Source organism: Ochlerotatus camptorhynchus, unplaced genomic scaffold (assembly GCF_037179485.1).
Source record: "Ochlerotatus camptorhynchus isolate MF236.1 unplaced genomic scaffold, CSIRO-AGI_Acam_v1.1 ptg000275l, whole genome shotgun sequence".
Classification (NCBI taxonomy): domain Eukaryota; kingdom Metazoa; phylum Arthropoda; class Insecta; order Diptera; family Culicidae; genus Ochlerotatus; species Ochlerotatus camptorhynchus.
The window spans coordinates 418,582-440,927 of NW_027040764.1; the positions used below are offsets into that span (position 1 = coordinate 418,582).

At 38.8% G+C, this 22,346-nt stretch overlaps 1 protein-coding gene across 1 annotated transcript in view; it reads right to left on the reverse strand.

Annotated features, from left to right (window-relative positions):
- LOC135706208 (GTPase-activating Rap/Ran-GAP domain-like protein 3) overlaps window positions 1-19,273 on the reverse strand; it is a 205,007-nt gene extending 185,734 nt beyond the window's left edge. The window contains exon 1 of the mRNA XM_065227772.1: window positions 19,113-19,273. Within this exon, the coding sequence (XP_065083844.1) occupies window positions 19,113-19,273 (161 nt within the window). The remainder of the gene's footprint in view (window positions 1-19,112) is intronic.
- Window positions 19,274-22,346: the final 3,073 nt, after the last annotated feature.

Below are 22,346 nucleotides of genomic sequence, written 5' to 3' on the forward strand. Positions count from 1 at the left end.
TGCCACACGCGTAACAAAACTTTTGAGGATCATTTTTACACTTGAATTCACAGTCGTATACATCGTTAAGCAATGTTAAAGTCAGAAAGCTGTCAAATTGAGTTGGTTGCGTTAGGTTCTCGCCGAGCGGTCTCACAAACACTAGCGTAAATTATATTGTTGAAAATATCCCATTTAATTTTGCGTGACAGCTGGTAGTGTTAGTGAAATGCACCGTATGCGTACACGTCCGCAGAAAGGCTAACTGGAAGTGGTGCATGAACCTAGGAGCGGGACAACGGCCAATCTTGGAACATTCAATTTCCATGATTTTACAAAAAATTTCATAGCTTCGACAATTTCCAACCGATTTCATCCATTAAAGGCTCATTTTCTCCAGTTTTTAATGGACTTTAAGAATAAATTATGGAATGATTTTTTGAATCTTTTTATCCCATTAAAAATGTTGATTAAAACAAGATTTTTATGGAAAATTCGCAGGAAAAATATAAAAAAATGCTGTAAATTTTTAAATGACTTCAAAGTTGAATTTTTAATTAATACATAAAATTCTAGTGAACGATAGCAAATTTATTTAGCTTCACTTTCTTTAAAAAAGATTTAAAATTGGTGCACTAGTTCCAAAGATATTGACATTTTAGTAATCGTACTTTTGTCCAAAATTCAAAAAATCAAAATTTTTGTATATCTTAAAAATAGCTCTACTTTAATTTTTTCTGACCACGGCATTGAATTCAGCGTAGGATTTTTCATTAAAAACGTTGGTCAACCACTAAAGTTCACACTTTTTATGTTGTTTTGTAAACTAGTGTTATTGACAAAATCGAAAAATATTTAAAGTACATAAGCGATTCAGGCAAGGGTCGTTTGGGGGTGGTCTAGTTTTGATCCCCAGTCATTTTGTTAGTCACTAGAAATCACCCAGGTTGCTTGGATATCCATTTGTATGCCTCTTTTCACACCTAATCGATAACAGTCCCGTGGTTTCACAAAATCGTCATTTCAAATTCTGAAAAGTGACAAGGTTCAATGCAAGTATTTCTATTATGGGTCACGAAGGAGCGATCTGGTTTCATCGCCATTTTATTGCATTTTCTTGTACTTTCAATCGATCAGAGAATGGTCTGCTCGTTTTTGCCCGTTTAGCAGTTATTGGTATTGGAAGTTGGGTAATTTTCAACCAAAAAATGTAAATAACTTTGCAAATATTAATGATAGCAATTTGCAGTCTTGGGAAAAGATATGTAAAGGGTGATACGGTCAAAATTTGGTCAATATCAACTTGACGTATTTCTTTCAATTTTGCATTTAAAAAACCTGAACACCCCTCATTTTGAAGGTGTGTGTGTGTAGAATGTTGCTCCTATTTTGATTTTGGAATTCACTCTTCAGTTGTCAAAATGCCGTCCAAGCAAGAAGAGCAGCGTATCAAAATTTTGCTCGCGCATCGCGAAAATCCGAGCTACTCGCACGCAAAGTTGGCAAAATCGCTAAAAGTTGCCAAATCAACCGTTACAAATGTAATTAAAGTGTTTGGGGAACGTTTGTCGACAGCCAGGAAGTCTGGATCGGGGGGAAATTGAAAACCGGAAGCCGCTGAGACGACAAAGAGAGTTGCCGGTAGTTTCAAGCGAAACCCTAACCTCTCTCTCCGAGATGCCGCAAATAAGCTGGGTGTATCGTCTACAACCGTGCATCGAGCCAAAAAACGAGCCGGACTATCGACATACAAGAAGGTAGTGACTCCAAATCGCGATGATAAACAAAATACGACGGCCAAAGCGCGATCCCGGAGGCTGTACACGACGATGCTGACGAAGTTTGACTGCGTGGTAATGGACGACGAAACCTACGTCAAAGCCGACTACAAGCAGCTTCCGGGACAGGAGTTTTATACGGCAAAAGGAAGGGGAAAGGTAGCAGATGTTTTCAAGCACATGAAACTGTCAAAGTTCGCAAATAAATATCTGGTTTGGCAAGCCATCTGTACCTGTGGCTTGAAAAGCAGCATTTTCATAGCTTCCGGGACTGTCAACCAAGAAATTTATGTGAAAGAGTGTTTGAATAAACGTCTGCTGCCTTTCCTGAAGAAACACGGTTGTTCCGTACTGTTTTGGCCGGATTTGGCATCTTGCCATTACGGTAAAAAGGCCATGGAGTGGTACGCCGCCAACAACGTGCAGGTGGTTCCCAAGGACAAGAACCCTCCCAACACGCCAGAGCTCCGCCCAATTGAGAAATACTGGGCTATTGTCAAGCGGAACCTAAAGAAGACCAAAAAAACTGCTAAGGGCGAGCAGCAGTTCAAGGCAAACTGGCTTTCTGCGGCGAAGAAGGTGGACAAGGTGGCTGTACAAAATCTGATGGCAGGGGTCAAGCGTAAGGCCCGGCAATTCGGATTTGGAAAAGCGGAAGCCTAACTGAATATTTTTCCTGAATTTTATACTAATTGAACTTGAAAAAGAAATTTAATTTGATTTTTTAAATAAACGATTTCACCGATTTACACGCGTTTTCCCTTGACCAAATTTTGACCGTATCACCCTTTAATTTGATATTTCTAACATCTTTGCAGAACATGCCAAACATGTAGAAATATTGTAGAAAAAATAACAGATACAAACTTGATTTTAACGATGTCTCCACAAAGTTACCTTTATATCTCAGCAGCTATAAGAACTAGAAAGTTATAGTTTTCAGGAAAGTTGTTCACAGTAATGTTTTCTACAGCTTCGTTGAACACAATTATTTTGTATCTCATCATACTAAAAAAATTAATTTTGCATCTCACTTTGAGGTGGATTAATCTTTAATTTTCTTTTACCATAAGAAGGAGTGTTGTAGCTCGAGAAACTTTTCAGAAGACACCTAGTACCTTTAATCATCCATTTCAGCGCAAGTAAAAAGCGCGTGTTTTAATACCCTTAGCATCACTGTGCGGTGGTGTAGTGGTAAGCGTGATTACCTCTCACCCTAGCAGGCCTGGGTTCAATCCCAGTCAGCGCCGCCTGGATATTCTGAGGCACATTGGTGTAGCTACTGGGGGTGCCAAGGGGGCCAGGCCCCCTCCAGAACTTTTGGTGTATTTTTTTTTATTCTCTGGTATTTTGTCAAGCTTGTCATGTTCGATGTTACTAATCTATTTTTCTATTTTAAAGCCCTCTATGCTGACTACTTTTCTTACGTTCTGGGCTAGAAGAATCAATTTTGAGAAATTATATTATTTACATGGCATAATAATAAGACGTCTACAGGCTCTATGAATTGGTAATGAGCCCAGGGATTTTTCTTTAACTTCTGGGAACTTCGTATAACTTCAATGCAACTTAGTAGAAGTTCTGGGAACTTCATATATCTTCAGATAAATTCATTAAAGCATTAAACTTGGAAAAGTTCTCAAGACTGCGTAGAAGTGGAAAATTAATTTAAGTTTAAGGAGCTTCGTACAAGTTAAGTAACACTATTTTATTTCAGGGAAGCTCATTATTGATCGGGAACCTCTATTAATGTCAGGTCACTTTTTTTGAAGCCATATGGTCTTGGAATAGTTGTGGAAATTACCTACATATGCAGTAAATTTCGTTTGAGGAACTTGAGAAACGTAGCAGTACAGCAAGCTTTGTAGAAGTTTTGCGAATGTCGTAGCATTTTGAGGAGCTGCGTAAAATTTCATATAAGTGTAAGAAATTTTGAAAATGTTCAGGAAATCTTGTAGAAGATCTAAATATAGTTCAATACATTTTTAGGAACTTCAGTAATCCTCGCTTCAGTATAGGGTAGTTCGTTGCAGTTTGTCAGAGATTCTAATTCGAAAAAGCTCCATAAACATCATGAGGGTTTTGAGAACTTCGTAAAATTCCAAGGAACTTTCCAGATGTTCAAGAATATGTGTAGATGATAGGTGCCTTTCCATAAGTGCAAAGATGTTGAGAGATCTTCGTAGAATTAAGAGAGATTGAAAAAAAAATTGAATTTGGAATAAATTCAGGAAAATTTAGACAAACTTAAGGGTGTTTTGAAGATGTTCAGGAAACGTTGTATAAGTTACAGTATATTATTTCAAACATCCTTCCTAGACAGCAGAAAATATTCAAACGATCTCCATAGACACACATATATTAGTAAAGTTCACTGGATATATTTCCAAGACTTCCGGTTGATCAAGTTCTTATGATCTCCAATTGTTTAAAAATTCAATGTTCTTTCAAGATTGTAGATTGTTCAAGAAATACCGCAATCCGGAGGAAAATTGATCACCGGGGTTAAATTGATCATAATGCGTTGCGCTTTTGATTGTCACGTATAACATGATCGGTGATAGATATCAAGAGAAATCTTAAAAGTATATAATCATGAGGCTCCAAGAATTGCCTCGATGTGTTTTTTCTAGAAAAATAGAAATTTTTGCATAAATTTCAATTTTATAGAGCTGACGTTAAGTAGCATACAATATCAACATCCAAAAAAAATGATCAAAGGACTGCAAGGATTAATGTCATTACCATTCAAGTATCATATTTTACTAAACTTAGTGTCAATGAATCCGAACTATTCAATAAATTGCGGTTGAATGTTCCAAATATCAAGAAATCCAGGTTTCTTCGCAAAATATCCAGTGATTATGAATGAAATTGCAGCTGTGCATTTAAGACATATTTTTTGGCGTTTCTGCTGAAAACACTTTTCACACAAGAAATAAAGCATCTGAGTTGGATTCAAGGAACCCACATTTAGTAATAACAATTACTAGAAATGCATTGAGAAGCCATTTGAGGGGTTGATCAATTCACCCCATATAGATATTTTCAAATTTATGATTTCAAAAATTTCCTAAAAATTAACAAAACATTCAATATTATAAGAAATCTTAATTTGATTGGAACTCCCAAAGCTACTGATTAAAATACCAGTAGTTTTTCAATTTAGTTTATTGTAGGAATTTACATTACCTATAGGCGTTATCGTAATGACGGTGTGCCTCGAGTGAGATTTTGAGTGATTATTGTGTTTATGTTGTTACAATGTGTTTTTCGTACTGTTAAACACATGAAGGTCTTATTCGAAATTCGTAACGCTACATGAGTTAGAAAATTCTGTAATTTTTGCATGAATTCATTCCAAGCTAAATTTATTTCATTGCTAAAAACATGTGATTAAATACGACTGCTAAATTTTTCAAAGTGAATTCAATTAAGCTTTTAGATTTTAACCCCTTAAGTAATGCTCTGTGCCGTGTAAGTGATGTAAAGAAAATCATTAACTAACTCGCAGAACTTTCAAAATATTCCAAAAATCTATCCGACGGTTACCTATACCCCTTCGTCGGTGATCACACGAAGCAACAGGGATAACAGTGAATAAACTCCTTTCATTAGTTCAGTGAACGTCTTCAGGTTGAGGGGAAAAAGACCTCCTGCCCGGAGGGTGAGGCCATTCTTCACCTGCCGTTGCAATATGATAGCGTGCTGAATGATTGATTTGCAATGCATTTGAACATCGGGTGAGTAAGGCCTATCCAACGCGTTGACCCAATCGATGCCGTAAACGTAGTCTGTTATGCGGTTGTTCTGTAATTGGAAACATTATTCATCCTTACGATTATTGTATTATAATACCAAGCAAAACCTCATTTTCCAAACTGTTAAACATAGAACAACTAACGTAGATCTCAGTTATGAATTGAATTGATAACAATTGCAATGGCAAACTCTCAATCGAAGGCTTCAAAACGAACAGGACTATGTTCATGGTAATTATCATCGCACTCGCGCAAAAGAAAATAAAGAAGTTGAGGCTGGATATGTTTTTTAACAGTTGATAATTCCTGAAAATGCAAATCAACAATACAATAGAGTTTACGATCATATCGAATCGAACCTGATGAATTCCGAATGATGAAATATAGCATCTTTAAAGGTGGCGTCCAGCTCTGCTAAAAATCGGACCTTCTGTCCCCGAGGCAAAGCATTCAAATCGTTTGGTTCTAAAGCATAATTCACCACTACATCTTCAAACAAATACTTAAACTGGCCAACAATGATACACAACTCTGTATGTAAAACACTCAACATAGATAAAAACTGGGAGGAACTGTACCACACTGAACCACCCCAAGGAATACACAACAATGCTGTACAAATGTTTACGAGATTTCTCAGCGCATTTGGCCACCGATCAGTGGCAAACGGATATTTGAAAACATCTTCATGTCTGGCAGTAGTCATGGAGTATATGCAAGCATTCATCGTTGACACAAAATGGAACGCTGTCAAGTACCGATTGATCTTCCGGTATACGTTCTTTCGGCGTTCGAAGGCTTCAGCATTGTCACGTTGACATGATTTAGAGTTGACGTACTGCTTCAGCTTCAACACATCATCTCGATGGTAAGCTAAACAAAGCCCTCGTAAAACTGCTATTCCCAGCACGATTTCCATGTTGGCAATGGTTGAAAGTTCTACAATATCCCACGGAGTACGCATGAGGGAACGAACCGTTTGTATTATGAACCCCAGGTACTGAAAGCCATGCAGCACACTCAATGTCGTCCACATTATTTTGACAATCAACCGCTTAGATAGCGGAGGCCGTTGTTCTGGAATATGGAGTATTAAGAAGATGAAAAACAAAATATGCAAATGTTTGAATTAATTTTTATTACCAAAATAGAGATGAACTAGCCTAAGGCTAAAAATCTCTTAAATAAAGAATTAAAAAAAAAAAAAAAAATTATTACCAAAAATTAGGCAAACAGAGTCCACCAACCAAAAGTAATCCGAATCGTTATCAAACTCCTGGAAGCGCTTCCAGCTGCGCTTTATTTTCTCCATGGTCGAACGAATCACAAATGTATGATTGATCAGTTCAGATGTTGCTTATATGAAAAAGTTGCTTTCGCCAACTGTGAATACCGAATAAGTGATTATGGTTTTTATTTATTGATACCCAGTGACCCTCTGAGCACGACATGAATTTTGAATAAGCACGATGTGTATTAAATGATTATAAAATATGCATCGAAACCGCATGAACGGCAGCTTGTAATATTATATTGAATACTTATTAGAGGATGATTCTTCATTTTAACAACCGTATTTCAATGGAAGCGAGCACCAGGTTTCAGGATATTGGTTGCTTAAAATGTGGACGAAGCCTTTTGATGATGGCGTTGCTCCTGATGGCTGAGCTGCTCTTTTTTTTAATCCAATTTGTTTGGGAAGGGATCTTTCATTTTGCTGAAATTTCTTTCACGATATTTTCAAGCTTCCGGTAGTAATCCAAGATGGAGAAGGAGAAAAGAAAATTATCCAACAACCTTCAAAATCCCACAGGGTTGAAACGTCTAGACACCATGAAAATTGTCTAAATTATAAACGGTTAATTGTGCTCAAATGTTATCCTGAAACCAGTGATGCAAAATATCATGACACTCACTTGACACTCGTCAACGCATTAACCGACTATCGCTGACAGAACGTTTTATCATGCAGTGAGAGGTAGAGCCATGGCCAACAACAGTCACCCAACAATGGTCGCTGCTCACAGGCAAAACGTAACACTCGCTGCTGATGATGTAAAGCACAATGAAAACAGTGAAGACTTTTGCAGTACGATGATATGAAAAAGCGAAACGACAGAAGAAAATGAAAACAATGCCTACGCATTCTAAGTTCGTCGAGACATGCATGACTGTGTGAGTCACAAAAAAGCGGGCAAAATTAAATGGAAGCTGTTGCGCTCACTCACCAACACTCACATAAGCAAGCAAAACAGCAACTGCTTCAAAACGATCACCACCGAAGATGACATTCACCAGTTGCTTTTTACTTCTTTCGTTATGTAGAGTGCTTCGACAAGCACATTGATAGGAATGTGCCAAGCGTTACTTCCATCAGCTGTTTGACGATCGTGATTGTTATAGGTCGCAACTCTGCTTGAAACACAAACGGTGGAGCGGACGATGTGAATAAAGATCTAGAACATTGTCAATACACAGAAAAAAAATCTTAATTCACGTAAATCTCTCCTCGTTTTACTTTAAACTCACTCAGAGAGGGAGAGAGTAACTTCTACTCAGATGAAAGAGAAATTTATAAAAATGTAGGTTAGTCAGCGCTGAGAGCGATTTTAGACATTTCTTTTTCATCTGAGTAAAAGTTATTTTCTCTCTGAGTGAGATTGAATGGCCGTGTAGCTGGCATTAACAATGAAGTTGTTTACAATTAGTATACATCATTTTTATATTATTTAATATAATTTGTTTTATTGATTTATGTAATCAGACAATTATATTTAAATTTAAGAAAAAAAAAAGCACAAGGTAAAAAGATACGTCTCTGAATTTTTAGCAGCTGACTCAGAATAAATTTATCAATTATTGTCTCAGTATTAGGCATATTTGGTTGATTGTGAAAAAAGTTAGAGCAATTTAAAGAAAACGCCTTTTTCTTGAAAAACCTTATTTTCTTGAAATAAAATGATCAAACATTCATGAAATTTTGCCCAGTTTTAGTCGTAGTAAGGATCATTCATATGCCACTTTACCATTTATGCCATTTTACTAAAATGAGCCCACTAGGTAAAACGTTGAAAATCGAGCGTTTTACTAAAATAAATCTAACTTCATACAGGCTCTTCCAATAAAGACCAAAACTATAGCAATAAAACAATCAACATCTGTTCAACCACCAGCCACGATTAAAAAAATACATCTATTCAAAATGTTTCAAAAAATTGTGTTCTAGGATGTACGATCAATTCTGAGATACACTGTATATCTCGATGAACATTTCAAATGGTCCTATCTGCTTCGATCGATTCTCTTCATCGACTTTCTCTTTTCATAACCACCACCATAGTTTGATAAAGAAGGTTCTTATCAATATTCCATTACATTCCATGAACAGAAATATTGACTACACAATCTTTTAAAGGCAGAATACGAAGAAGCACGTTTACAGTCAATAAGAAGGTAGTTGCATCAAGGTCTTATTCAAAATTCGTAACGCTACATGAGTTAGAAAATCTTGTATTTTTTGCATGAATTCATTCCAAACTAAATTTATTTCATTGCTAAAAACATGTGATTAAATACGACTGCTAAATTTTTCAGAGTAAATTAAATTAAGCTTTTCGATTTAAACCCCTTAAGTAATGCTCTGTGCCATGTAAGTGATTTAAAGAAAGTCATTAACTAACTCGCAGAACTTTCAAAATATTCCTATCATCTATCCAACGATTACCTATACCCCTTCCTCGGTGATCACACGAAGCAACAGGGATAAAAGTGAATAAACTCCTTTCATTAGATCAGTGAACGTCATCAGGTTGAGGGGAAAAAGACCTCCTGCCCGGAGGGTGAGGCCATTCTTCACCTGCCGTTGCAATATGATGGCGTGCTGAATGATTGATTTGCAATGCACTTGAACATCGGGTGAGTGAGGCCTATCGAACGCGTTGATCCAATCGATGCCGTAAACGTAGTCTGTTATGCGGTTGTGCTGTAATTGGAAACATTATTCATCCTTACGATTATTTTATTGTAATAACAAAACCTCATTTTCCAAACTGTTAAACATGGAGCAACTAACATAGATCTCAGTTATGAATTGAATTGATAACAATTGCAATGGCAAACTCTCAATCGAAGGCTTCAAAACGAACAGGATTATGTTCATGGTAATTATCATCGCACTCGCGCAAAAGAAAATGAAGAAGTTGAGGCTGGATATGCTTTTTAACAGTTGATAATTCCTGCAAATGCAAATCAACAGTACAATAGAGCTTACAATCATATCGAATCGAACCTGATGAATTCCGAATGATGAGATATAGCATCTTTAAAGGTGGCGTCCAGCTCTGCTAAAAATCGGACCTTCTGTCCCCGAGGCAATGCAGTCAAATCGCTTGGTTCTAAAGCATAATTCACCACTACATCTTCAAACAAATACTTAAACTGGCCAACAATGATACACAACTCTGTATGTAAAACACTCAACATAGATAAAAACTGGGTGGAACTGTACCATACTGAACCACCCCAAGGAATAAACAACAATGCTGTACAAATGTTTACGAGATTTCTCAGCGCATTTGGCCACCGATCAGTGGCAAACGGATATTTGAAAACATCTTCATGTCTGGCAGTAGTCATGGAGTATATGCAAGCATTCATCGTTGACACAAAATGGAACGCTGTCAAGTACCGATTGATCTTCCGGTATACGTTCTTTCGGCGTTCGAAGGCTTCAGCATTGTCACGTTGACATGATTTAGAGTTGACGTACTGCTTCAGCTTCAACACATCATCTCGATGGTAAGCTAAACAAAGCCCTCGTAAAACTGCTATTCCCAGCACGATTTCCATGTTGGCAATGGTTGAAAGTTCTACAATATCCCACGGAGTACGCATGAGGGAACGAACCGTTTGTATTATGAACCCCAGGTACTGAAAGCCATGCAGCACACTCAATGTCGTCCACATTATTTTGACAATCAACCGCTTAGATAGCGGAGGCCGTTGTTCTGGAATATGGAGTATTAAGAAGATGAAAAACAAAATATGCAAATGTTTGAATTAATTTTTATTACCAAAATAGAGATGAACTAGCCTAAGGCTAAAAATCTCTTAAATAAAGAATTAAAAAAAAAAAAAAAAATTATTACCAAAAATTAGGCAAACAGAGTCCACCAACCAAAAGTAATCCGAATCGTTATCAAACTCCTGGAAGCGCTTCCAGCTGCGCTTTATTTTCTCCATGGTCGAACGAATCACAAATGTATGATTGATCAGTTCAGATGTTGCTTATATGAAAAAGTTGCTTTCGCCAACTGTGAATACCGAATAAGTGATTATGGTTTTTATTTATTGATACCCAGTGACCCTCTGAGCACGACATGAATTTTGAATAAGCACGATGTGTATTAAATGATTATAAAATATGCATCGAAACCGCATGAACGGCAGCTTGTAATATTATATTGAATACTTATTAGAGGATGATTCTTCATTTTAACAACCGTATTTCAATGGAAGCGAGCACCAGGTTTCAGGATATTGGTTGCTTAAAATGTGGACGAAGCCTTTTGATGATGGCGTTGCTCCTGATGGCTGAACTGCTCTTTTTTTTAATCCAATTTGTTTGGGAAGGGATCTTTCATTTTGCTGAAATTTCTTTCACGATATTTTCAAGCTTCCGGTAGTAATCCAAGATGGAGAAGGAGAAAAGAAAATTATCCAACACACTCACCTTCAAAATCCCACAGGGTTGAAACGTCTAGACACCATGAAAATTGTCTAAATTATAAACGGTTAATTGTGCTCAAATGTTATCCTGAAACCAGTGATGCAAAATATCATGACACTCACTTGACACTCGTCAACGCATTAACCGACTATCGCTGACAGAACGTTTTATCATGCAGTGAGAGGTAGAGCCATGGCCAACAACAGTCACCCAACAATGGTCGCTGCTCACAGGCAAAACGTAACACTCGCTGCTGATGATGTAAAGCACAATGAAAACAGTGAAGACTTTTGCAGTACGATGATATGAAAAAGCGAAACGACAGAAGAAAATGAAAACAATGCCTACGCATTCTAAGTTCGTCGAGACACGCATGACTGTGTGAGTCACAAAAAAGCGGGCAAAATTAAATGGAAGCTGTTGCGCTCACTCACCAACACACTCACATAAGCAAGCAAAACAGCAACTGCTTCAAAACGATCACCACCGAAGATGACATTCACCAGTTGCTTTTTGCTTCTTGCGTTATGTAGATTGCTTCGACAAGCACATTGAAAGGAATGTGCCAAGCGTTACTTCCATCAGCTGTTTGACGATCGTGATTGTTATAGGTCGCAACTCTGCCTGAAACACAAACGATGTAGCGGACGATGTGAATAAAGATCTAGAACATTGTCAATACACAGAAAAAAAAGTAGAAGGGTCTGTGCCTAGGGGCACGAACGGAAGCTTGACGTAGGACCGCTTGTGGACGGAATAAATGTGAAGAGCATTTAGTTCTTTTAATTGATCAATTATCTATTATCTCAACTCTTTCCGTTTTTGAATTGTAGGCGTATCAAATTTGTAGTAATCTTTTTCAAAGAGAAAGTTGATTAAGAGAATCAATCAAAATCACTTGTACCCCTGCTTCCAAGTTTGGTTACAAGATTACAACTCTGGAGAGCATTTTGTGTGGTCGTTGGGGGCTTGTGGTTCTGAATATGGACAAACAAGCACAGATAAATTCTATTCCAACTCTTTCCTAATGTAAGCTTGGTGGCCCTGAAAAGGGCCGTTTTATTGAAGAGCATCTTCGACCTCATTTTCCAGGAACACCTTCAGCACACCTCGTAGATCAGACCGGGAAAACGTTTGACAACATCACGGCGAGCCAGACGACCGATGGCGGTTATCTCGAAGAATTTTGCGATGACGATTGGCGCCTCCTTTACCAGACCTTTTCCTCCTTTGCCACGACCAGTCAATTGTTGCTTGTTAGGTGTGAAGCAGTGGACTAGCCACCACCTTCCTACTGCTGCTATTGCTGTTCACCACGCCGTCCGAAGCGAAAATGAGCTAATGACATACAGCAGCGCTCTTTATATCTTTTCAGGTTAAAGCAGAATGATGTACAACCAAGTGGTATAAAAGCTACAAAGACTCCTCCCATTATGAGTAGTTTGCTATCAAGTAGCGACACTGGCTCTTTTCCTTTTGCGTACACGGCGAATGAAAACGACCCAAATTTGAGTTTAGTTCACTCATAATCGCCAAAAGTGCAGGAACTCAGCGATGAGTAAATTTGTAAATTTGGAAAATCCTGGAAAAACCTGGGAAACCATTAGGCAAATTTACTCATCGCTGAATTCCTGCACTTTATTTCTTATTTCTTAGATAACTAAACTCAAATTTGGGTCGATCTCATTCGCCGTGATATCACCTTGAAAGATATCGGCACCGGTGGCTAGCGTGATTACGTCTCTCCCCAGCAGGCCTGGGTCCAATCTCAGTCGGCGCCACCGGCATGTTCTAAGGCATAACATCTCTCATCATGCCTTCCTTCGGGAAGTAAAGTAGGGTCCAGGTGTGGGAGTTGCCTCCCTGTCGTCTGTAGCATTGGAGCTCAGCATGGAAAACAAATCTCGCGACACTTTTCAATAGGTCCTATCTACATTGATCGATTCTCTTCATCGACACTCTATTTCGTAAATAACTCGGCTTCACAAATGTTTCCTGGCGTCCTGCTTCCAGTTTGATTACAAGAGCATTTTGTGTGATCGTTGGTTCTGAATATAGACAAACAGGCAGATGAATTCTATTCCTACTCTTTACTGTAATAAGCTTGGTGGCCCTGAAAAGAGCCGTTTTGTTGCCCAAGTTGGTGATGATTTAACCTTCGAAACCAAACAGAGTGCGTCTCTGTCACTTCAAAACGTAGATGACATCCATGACCGCTTACGCTTGGCGTGTTTAGTGTAGGTGACAGCATCACGGATCTCATTTTTCAGCTTCAGCATACCTCGTAAATCAGACCGGAGATACGTCAGACACCGCCACGGCGAGCCAGACGACGGATGGTTGTTATCTCGAAGAATTTGCGTTCGGTTCTGAATATGGCGATGAGTGTGCAAAATATTACGCAATTCCATCCTCCCTATTCGCACGCGCCCGAGGATCGGAGGCGAATGCCACTTCGACTTGTTTCGTCTACTTACTACTCTCTGACGACTGTGCTGGGAAAGCAGCATATACATGTAGGTAATTGGTGGATTTGTTAGTTAATTCGACGCTTTTGGACAATGCTGGACATTTACCAGTTTTTCAATAGTTAATTTTTGAAAATCAACATTCGGAAGCACTGTTATCGATGCGTAGCCATATTTCTGATCGATTGGTGATAAAATTATTGAAATTGGACCAGGGGCAGCTGAGTTATTAACGTTCAAAATCTTTCTTAATTTGTTACATGTTCCATTTTCGGTTTTCACAAAGTGTACCCCCATATAGAAATCAAAGACGTAGTCCTACGTCAAAATCTTAATTCACGTAAATCTCTCCTTGTTTTACTTTAAACTCACTCAGAGAGGGAGAGAGTAACTTCTACTCAGATGAAAGAGAAATTTCTAAAAATGTAGGTTAGTCAGCGCTGAGAGCGTTTTTAGACATTTCTCTTTCATCTGAGTAGAAGTTATTTTCTCTCTGAGTGAGATTGAATGGCCGTGTAGCTGGCATCAACAATAAAGTTGTTTTCAATTAGTATACATCATTTTTATATTATTTAATGTATTTTTTTTTTATTCATTTATATAAAATCGAAGCAAAGTAATTTACAACGTATCTCAAAATTGATCACACAGCTGTATTTAATTTTTAGGAAAACGGCTCTAAAAGCACAATGCCATACGCAATAAGCTTGAAATGCGAGGAAGAAGAAGAAGGATCATTCATATACCACTAATTTGACTAAAATGAGCCCACTAGGTAAAAAGTTGAAAATCTAGTGTTTTACAAAAATAAATCTAACTTCATACAGGCTCTTCCAATAAAGCCCAAAACTATAGCAATAAATCAATTAACATCTGTTCAACCACCAGCCACGATTAAAAAAATATATCTATTCAAAATGTTTCAAAAAATTGTGTTCTAGGATGTACGATCAATTCTGAGATACACTGTATATCTCGATGAACATTTCAAATGGTCCTATCTGCTTCGATCGATTCTCTTCATCGACTTTCTCTTTTCATAACCACCACCATAGTTTGATAAAGAAGGTTCTTATCAATATTCCATTACATTCCATGAACAGCAATATTGACTACACAATCTTTTAAAGGCAGAATACGAAGAAGCACGTTTACAGTCAATAAGAAGGTAGTTGCATGAAATTACAGCACGTTGACAAAACAAGTTATTTAATACGTCCGTTCTATTCCGAGAGACCATCAAATCCATAGACCGGGGAGGACCTCAATTAAACAAAAACATTTTGCAAATACAATGGTGCCTCGGTTAAAATTTTGTATGTTTGTAAACACATTTTTATTCTCTGGTGGTCCTTAAATATAACCCCTAGAATTCTGTTATATGCTCTGAAAAGATGGAGAAGTAATGTTTTGGCTGCTTTAATTCGAATTTATTTTGGTTAAGAGTCTTTTAGACTTTATGCGGTATCGCGCCTAGATTTACAAGAAATTTCGTGTGCGCTATATATCACAGAAAATAGCATGAATTTTTCCGAATGATGTACCTAGTTTGATTCCAAGTATTTTACATTTCCGATCATTAAACAAAAACTTGCGCGGGTCGGAATTTAGTTTTCGGTACAAGAGTGATGTTCCATATTCCGAAGGTCAAGCGTAAGAAATTCGATCCAAAAGCAGCAAAAGGTATATTCGTAGGCTATTGCGAGGACACGAAAGGATACCGCGTTTATTGTCCGGAGAGCAACAAGTTCGAGATCAGCCGTGCCATGGTATTGATCTACGAAGATGCACACTATTTCAGCACAGGATGTGTTCAAGATGTTCAAGCTGTTGAATTCATAGGGTTATTCACGAAAGAGTTCCTAGTACCTATTGAATGCCCTGATTAAACGTAACCAATAATGATGAAGAAGAAGAAGTCGTAGAAAATAGTACGTTATAGCGAATTTGTTTTTGATTCATTTCCAACCTAGATCGGGCATCAAAATGATAAAAAGGTAAATGAATCATTAAACAATGACGATGTTCCTTAATAAGTAAAAAAAATCTCCTTAAAATAGGTCGGGTTGCTCCTTAAATGATTGATCAAAATACGTTAAAAATCTTTAAATGCTCAGTAAATATTTAAAGTACGCTCCCTAAAATAGAGAAAACTGTACATTAAGCATTTGAAAATGCTCCTTAGTATGCACCGCTTTGCACCATTTTGAAGTGTAATATTACCATATATCATCGGAAAAGCTGCTGTAGAAAGGTTAATAAGTACCATGAAATCAGCTGAAATGTTCAGTAAAAATGCACAAATGCACACAATGAATCCATATTCTAAACTCGGCCTAACGCATTGAAACGACAATGAAACGCCGTTGAGTTCACTTCGACCTACTGGATGAAGATAACAATTGATTCAGTCGGAGTGCTTCTTTTGTTTTTGAGAATAATGGGTGCAAGCATTCATGCCACGCGTTCTAATTGACTTCACTCGGTAGCTTTTGAACTATAGTTTCGTACCAAAGGCATTACTATTGACTTGTTAACGCTGAAATCATGGATTTATTTGATGTTTTCTGCTCGATAGGCCCAAAATGGGCGATTAGTCCAAAGTAGTTTCCTATCCTACATGGCACTTTCACGAAGCATTCAAGAAGCCATGTGGTGGAGAAAACTGCGGTCAGAATGCACCTACGCTGAGCCGGATCCGATGTTCTTCGACAACCAGTCAGCAATCAACATCGCAAACAACGGATCCTATAACCCCCGTACTAAGCACGTTAGCATACGCCATCATTTCGTGCACGAGAGTTTAAGGAACGAAGTGGTAAATATTGATTACACCTCCACTTCAAACCAACCGGCAGATGGGTTCAGCAAACCGATGACGACGCCGAACCAGTAGAAGTTTTGTCGCTTCATAGACGTCACGGATTAGGGAGGAGTGAGGTGTAGTAACTCGCGACTACCCTTAGCTACACGACTGTTCTTAGCTACCTAAGTTGTTTAAGCCTAGTATACAGATCAAAGCGAAACAAATTTTGAAGCACGCGAAAAATCATTAAACTTTACTTGCGAAAAAGGTTGTGAAAAAATGTTTATGGAACAGTTTCCAGTTTCCTTATTTCGCAGTCTACAGTTCATGTGAAACGAAATCGATCAGTCTACACCTCCGGTGAAATGAAAATGTGACAGATACGCTCTTTCTCGAAACGTCAACTTTTTGCTTAGCTGCTGTTATATTCGCAAAAATAAATAAAGGGTTGTGTCCTATACACGACCGCAGTAAGGATTGTACTCGAAAAAATGCACCATTTTTATACGTGTGTAACTTTTTTATCCGTGGGTAAAAATTGATGAAAATCTGAGTATAACTAGTTTTGATTGAATTGTTTACATGTGCAAAATTTCATAACAATCGGTTCAGTGGTTATTGAGATGTCATCGAAACAAGAAGCCGGAGAATTTTGCGCGCCGTCATGGAAAATCCGACTGCGACCATGAGATGGATCGGAAGACAACTGGGAATCACCCATACAACTGTGTCTCGGGTGGTAAAATCGTTTAAGGAGTCCCAGACGACCGAGTGGCGGGCTGGAAAAAAAAGAAAATCGAAGACAGCTGACCCTGTGAAGGCCCGGAAGGTGTTGGATTATTTCAAGCGTAATCTGAACCTTTCGATTCGCGACGCGGCTCTGAAGGCAAAGTGTTCCGCCTGGTTCGTTTAGCAAACCATGAAACGAGCTGGGCTTCGTGTATTCAAGATCCGGAAGGCACCGAACCGGCGTGATCAACAAAACACGGTGGCCAAATCCCGCGCAAGGAAGCTGTATCGAGAGTGGTTAACGAAACCGATGTGTGTGGTTATGGATGACGAAACCTACATCAAGGCAGACAAAAAGCAGATACCGGGGCTGGAGTTCTACGTTGCCAAATCACGGTTTGATGTTCCGGAAGACATAAGAGAGAAGAAAGTGAACAAATTCGCCAAAAAATACTTGCTCTGGCAGGCCATATGCCAATGCGGTAAACTGAGTAAACCGTACATCACAATGGGTACCATCAACAGCGAAATTTATCGCACCGAGTGCCTCCAGAAGCGTATGTTGCCCTTCCTGCGGTCCCACGGACGCGAGACATTATTTTGGCCGGACCTGGCATCATGCCATTACGCGCGATCGACGTTGGATTGGTACAGAGACAATAACGTTATTTTTGTACCAACAACCGCCAACCCCCTAAATTCACCAAAGATTCATCCGGTGCAAAGATTTTGGGCCATAATGAAGGCCAACGTTCGAAAATCGTCCAAGGTGTTTAAGAACGAGCTGGAGTTGAAGAAAGAATGGATGAAAGTGACCAAAAAGGTCGGCTCCACCATTGCACAAAATGTAATGAGGGGTCTTCAGGGAAAGGTGCGGGCTTTCAGCGATGGAAAGGAAATTAAATTAAATAATTATGCCGAAACATAATTCATATGTATTAGTTCATTCTCTGAAAGTTTCAGGAAAATCCGACCAAAAATAAATTTTTGGCGAACACTTTTGTCAGGTGCATTTTTTTCGAGTATAAGCCTTATGACGTAGAACCACACAATATCATGCATTTTCGACTATTTTACTTTATCTTAAATTTTTCAAGTATTTCAATGTTTCGGTTATGGTTCAGTTTTTTTTTTCGTGATTTGTTTTCTGCCGATCTTGTTGAAAATTTTTAATTTGAAAAAATACTTATTTCAGCTGATTAGTAATGTAATATCCTATCGATTGGCGTATTTGGATTTTATTTTCATCTATATAGATGACAAAGTTACAGGCGTTCAAAACCTAACACTATTTCACCCCACAAATTTTTTTATTTGTACCCCAGTATAGTCGACAAAGACGTAGTTCTACGTCAAAAAGATGCGATCCACATTGATTACGTTGGATAGTATCTGTTTACAGTTCAAAATGAAGTGAAATATTTGCCAATAGTATTTTTCACGCAGGTGAAAAATGTAGTATTTTGTATGAGATTTTAGCTTCGCTTCGATCTCTATACAGACCATTAGACTTAATAAACCATCATTCAATTTTCAACCATCAAACCAGAAGCACTCATTTTATTCTAACTCTGCTAAAAAACAAAGTAACGTTTAGCAAGGAAGTTGACGTGAAATGTTTTGCTAAAGCAATAACCGTAGTTAAAAGCTGCTTGTATGTGATATGGATTACTTAATCGATTCAGTGATAATATTCAACATGATATGTTTCCATTGCTTTTGGGTTCCAGCTTCTGCTAAATATTTGAAATATTCATAATATTCATTGATGTATGAACCGATGAAAAACTTGTAAACTCAATAGAGGTCATCAAGCATATGGAAAATGGCACATTACAGGATGTAACATCGAAATCAACTTACATCACGCTGGACGCCCGCCGCTGCAGCCCCCGAAGCGCACCGATATCCCGATGGGGCGCCCGGGGAGGAGGCGTAAACAAACTCTGGCTCCGGTCACGGACCGGATCCGACTCCCGGTAGGTCCGGAAGATGGTGGCTATTTTCAAATTGAAACACAACATGTCACTGTTGCTGGCCACCGATGACGGACGGACGGAGGATGCTCGGTTCTCTGCTGGCTCACTCCGTCGTCGCAGATTGGCTTTTTTGTCGTTGCTTTTTCTTATTTTTCTTTTCTTCTTTCACACTTTTCGTAGCAGCACAACAACTACACCATGCATGCATTGACCGGCCGAAGTAGCTTTACTTGTCGATATCGATGAACGATTCATCTCATGCTAGGAGGATAAATTCTGTGTTTGTGTTTGCCAAGCATGGTGCTTCCGACTTGACGATAAGATGTTAATAGAATTTTTACGACAGCTGTTACGGATCCCACTGTTTGATTGCAGCGATTATCGAGTTTGGTAAAGGGTGAATCATGTTAACTACTTTGGTGGCTGTGGAGTTATGGTTGTGGGTGATGAACAAGAAACGGTAATGAAATGTTCCCAGCGTTGGTTCACCATATCTCTCGTTCTATCAAATGACTTGAAATTCTTGGTATGAGTAAAACGGAAACTCATCCACAATACAAACAACGCGAAAAGTTCTACTCTCATGCAAACATTTGCTTTTTATTCACAAAGGATGGCGAAATTTTCGCACAATGCCGTCTCGAACTTCATCCCTAAAAAATATGCCCTCTGCTTCCGGGATGATAAAACTACATATACTCCAATAACGAAAATGAAAACAGCAATGAACGAAAAATAACGGACCAAAATTGCTTCTCCGATTCCCGACCTTACCATTGTCTAAAAAACGCAAAAATTTGTTTTTAGCTAACCCAGTGAAGAAAAGAAAAAGAAAACATCTTCGAACACAAAACGCAAGAAATGCCTTATGGGGTGTTTACACTTGTGCTGATGTTCATGTGCAAAAATGTTTACATCATGCTATTAACAATGGATTTGAGAACGACATGCTCACCAGCACGTGAATCCGCACAAGTGAAATGGGATGCTTATATTTGTGCTATTTATCGTTCTGGTGAGGTTGTCGTTCGCAAACCCATGGTGTTTACTTCTGTGCTGGTGTGCTAGCGCTAGTGTACTACAACTGTACTAAAAAGTAGCCAGCAGAATGTAAACAGGGTGTCAGCATCTACCATCAGGAACAACTGAATTTCGAGCTAGTTGGTTGGAGCTGGTTGAGCTATTGAACCAGCGTATATGTAAACAGGCCATTGATAAAATAAAATCAGTATAAGTTGAAAAGAATCCTCCATCTCCTGTCACCGTTGGAAGAAGGTGGTTGGGTTGATCTAGAGACAGCAAAAAGGAATATTGCTTGCACTCTATACATACCTACCTCCTACCTCCAAGCAGTCCTACATACCTACCTCCTACCTCCAAGCAGTCTCAGGAAGGCAAGTAAAACTTTTGCACCTTATACTGTAATTCACCGAAATCCGGACACTTAGTCCATCAATCCGGACACTTTTAAAAGTTGATTATGAATACTTAGCTCAGAACACATGTTTACTATGTTGCAAAGTAGACGTACTAATTAATACAAAATTAAATGTCCGGATTGACTGTCCGGCATTGGAAGCATTACGGTAGTACCTATGTAGAGGAAAACAGTCCATAATGTACCCCTGAGGTAAAATGTCCCCACGCGATTTTTCATTGCTTCCCATTTCTAATTCTGGGGTTCTATGATCTTAGTACTGAACAACCAATGCCGCTCGTCAAATTTTACGAATTAAGAAAAGGGAAAGCTATGCAACATCGCGTTGGCCCATTTTGCCCCAGGGTTACATTATGGACTGTCTTCCCCTTTGCTTTTTTTTTTCTTTCTCAAAGAGGAGGGGTGAGTAATTTCAAGGGTGGTTCGTGGAGCAAGCGATAAAGCCCGGGGGACAGGCAGTCAAGTTCTCGGTCAATTTGATAAGCATCAACGGAACGCGTCGGCACATGAAAGGAAACAGAGTGTTCCGTTTCGTGATTTATTCCGGAGCTTGGGGGGGGGGGGGGGAAAGTTTGGTTGTTCGTAAGAAGAGCTATGGTGGTGCAGTGTTTGTACCTACGCACCCTGATCGATTGGTGGGAAACATTAAATGGGAAATCCGGAAACTTTGTGGATAATGTAACTGTTGCCGAGATTTACCGGGTTGAAGAATGCTCGCCGGGTAAACAAAGTATAACATTGACATTATCTAGGATTAAATTGATCAATGTAACAATGTTCACCGACCCAAGAAAGGAAGATATTTAAGTGGTCCATTGGTCGAATTTATTAAATATATTTGGCTGATCTTAGAGCTCAGCACGGTGGGTAAACCCTGTTAAAATTGTTAAATGTTTTAGAGGTTTTGATCTTGAAACATATTAAAAGATCCAATACTAGTGGTACACGGGTTATTTAAGGACAAGGTTCACGAAATCCCTCAACTTCGCGTTTTCACTGGCACTAATTTCGCCATCCAGAAGTCATATAGATCTGAAAATTTAACCCAATGCTTGCTTATCTTCAACAAACAAGAAGATTTAATTTGAACATTGTACGTTAAGTAGAGCACCATGCGTGGGCCGTGAAAATGCAGAGTGGTAAATCAAATTGTATGGAGAAAGAACCAGTTCTGTAAATTCTCAAAATCAATTAAACATATTTGATGAAAATGAAAAAAAACCGCTATATGCTATCATAGGGGCCTCATTCGAATGGGTGATATCAGTTTGCTAAGAAACACTTGATATCATTCAATTCAGCGACGCCGGTGGTGTAGTGGTAAGCGTAACTGCCTCTCACTCAAAAGCACCTGTGTTCAATCTCAGTCGGTGCCGTCGGGGTTTTCTGTGGCATAAAATCCCTGATAACGCCTTCCTTCTAAAGGGGAGTAAAACCGTTAGTCCTCGGTCCCATGAGTTGATGTGATGGGTTCAGGCGTGGGAGCTGCCTCTCTGACGTCGGTAGCGGTAACACAATACGGAAAACAATATTGACGGAAAACATATAAAGGGAAAAAAAATGATTCAATTGAGTCCAACCTACACAAAAACGGACCTCTGGTCAACATTCCAGCGAAAAAGCTAAGCCAACCCGACACCAACCTGACTTCTACCAGACCTCATCCCGATGTTGACCCGA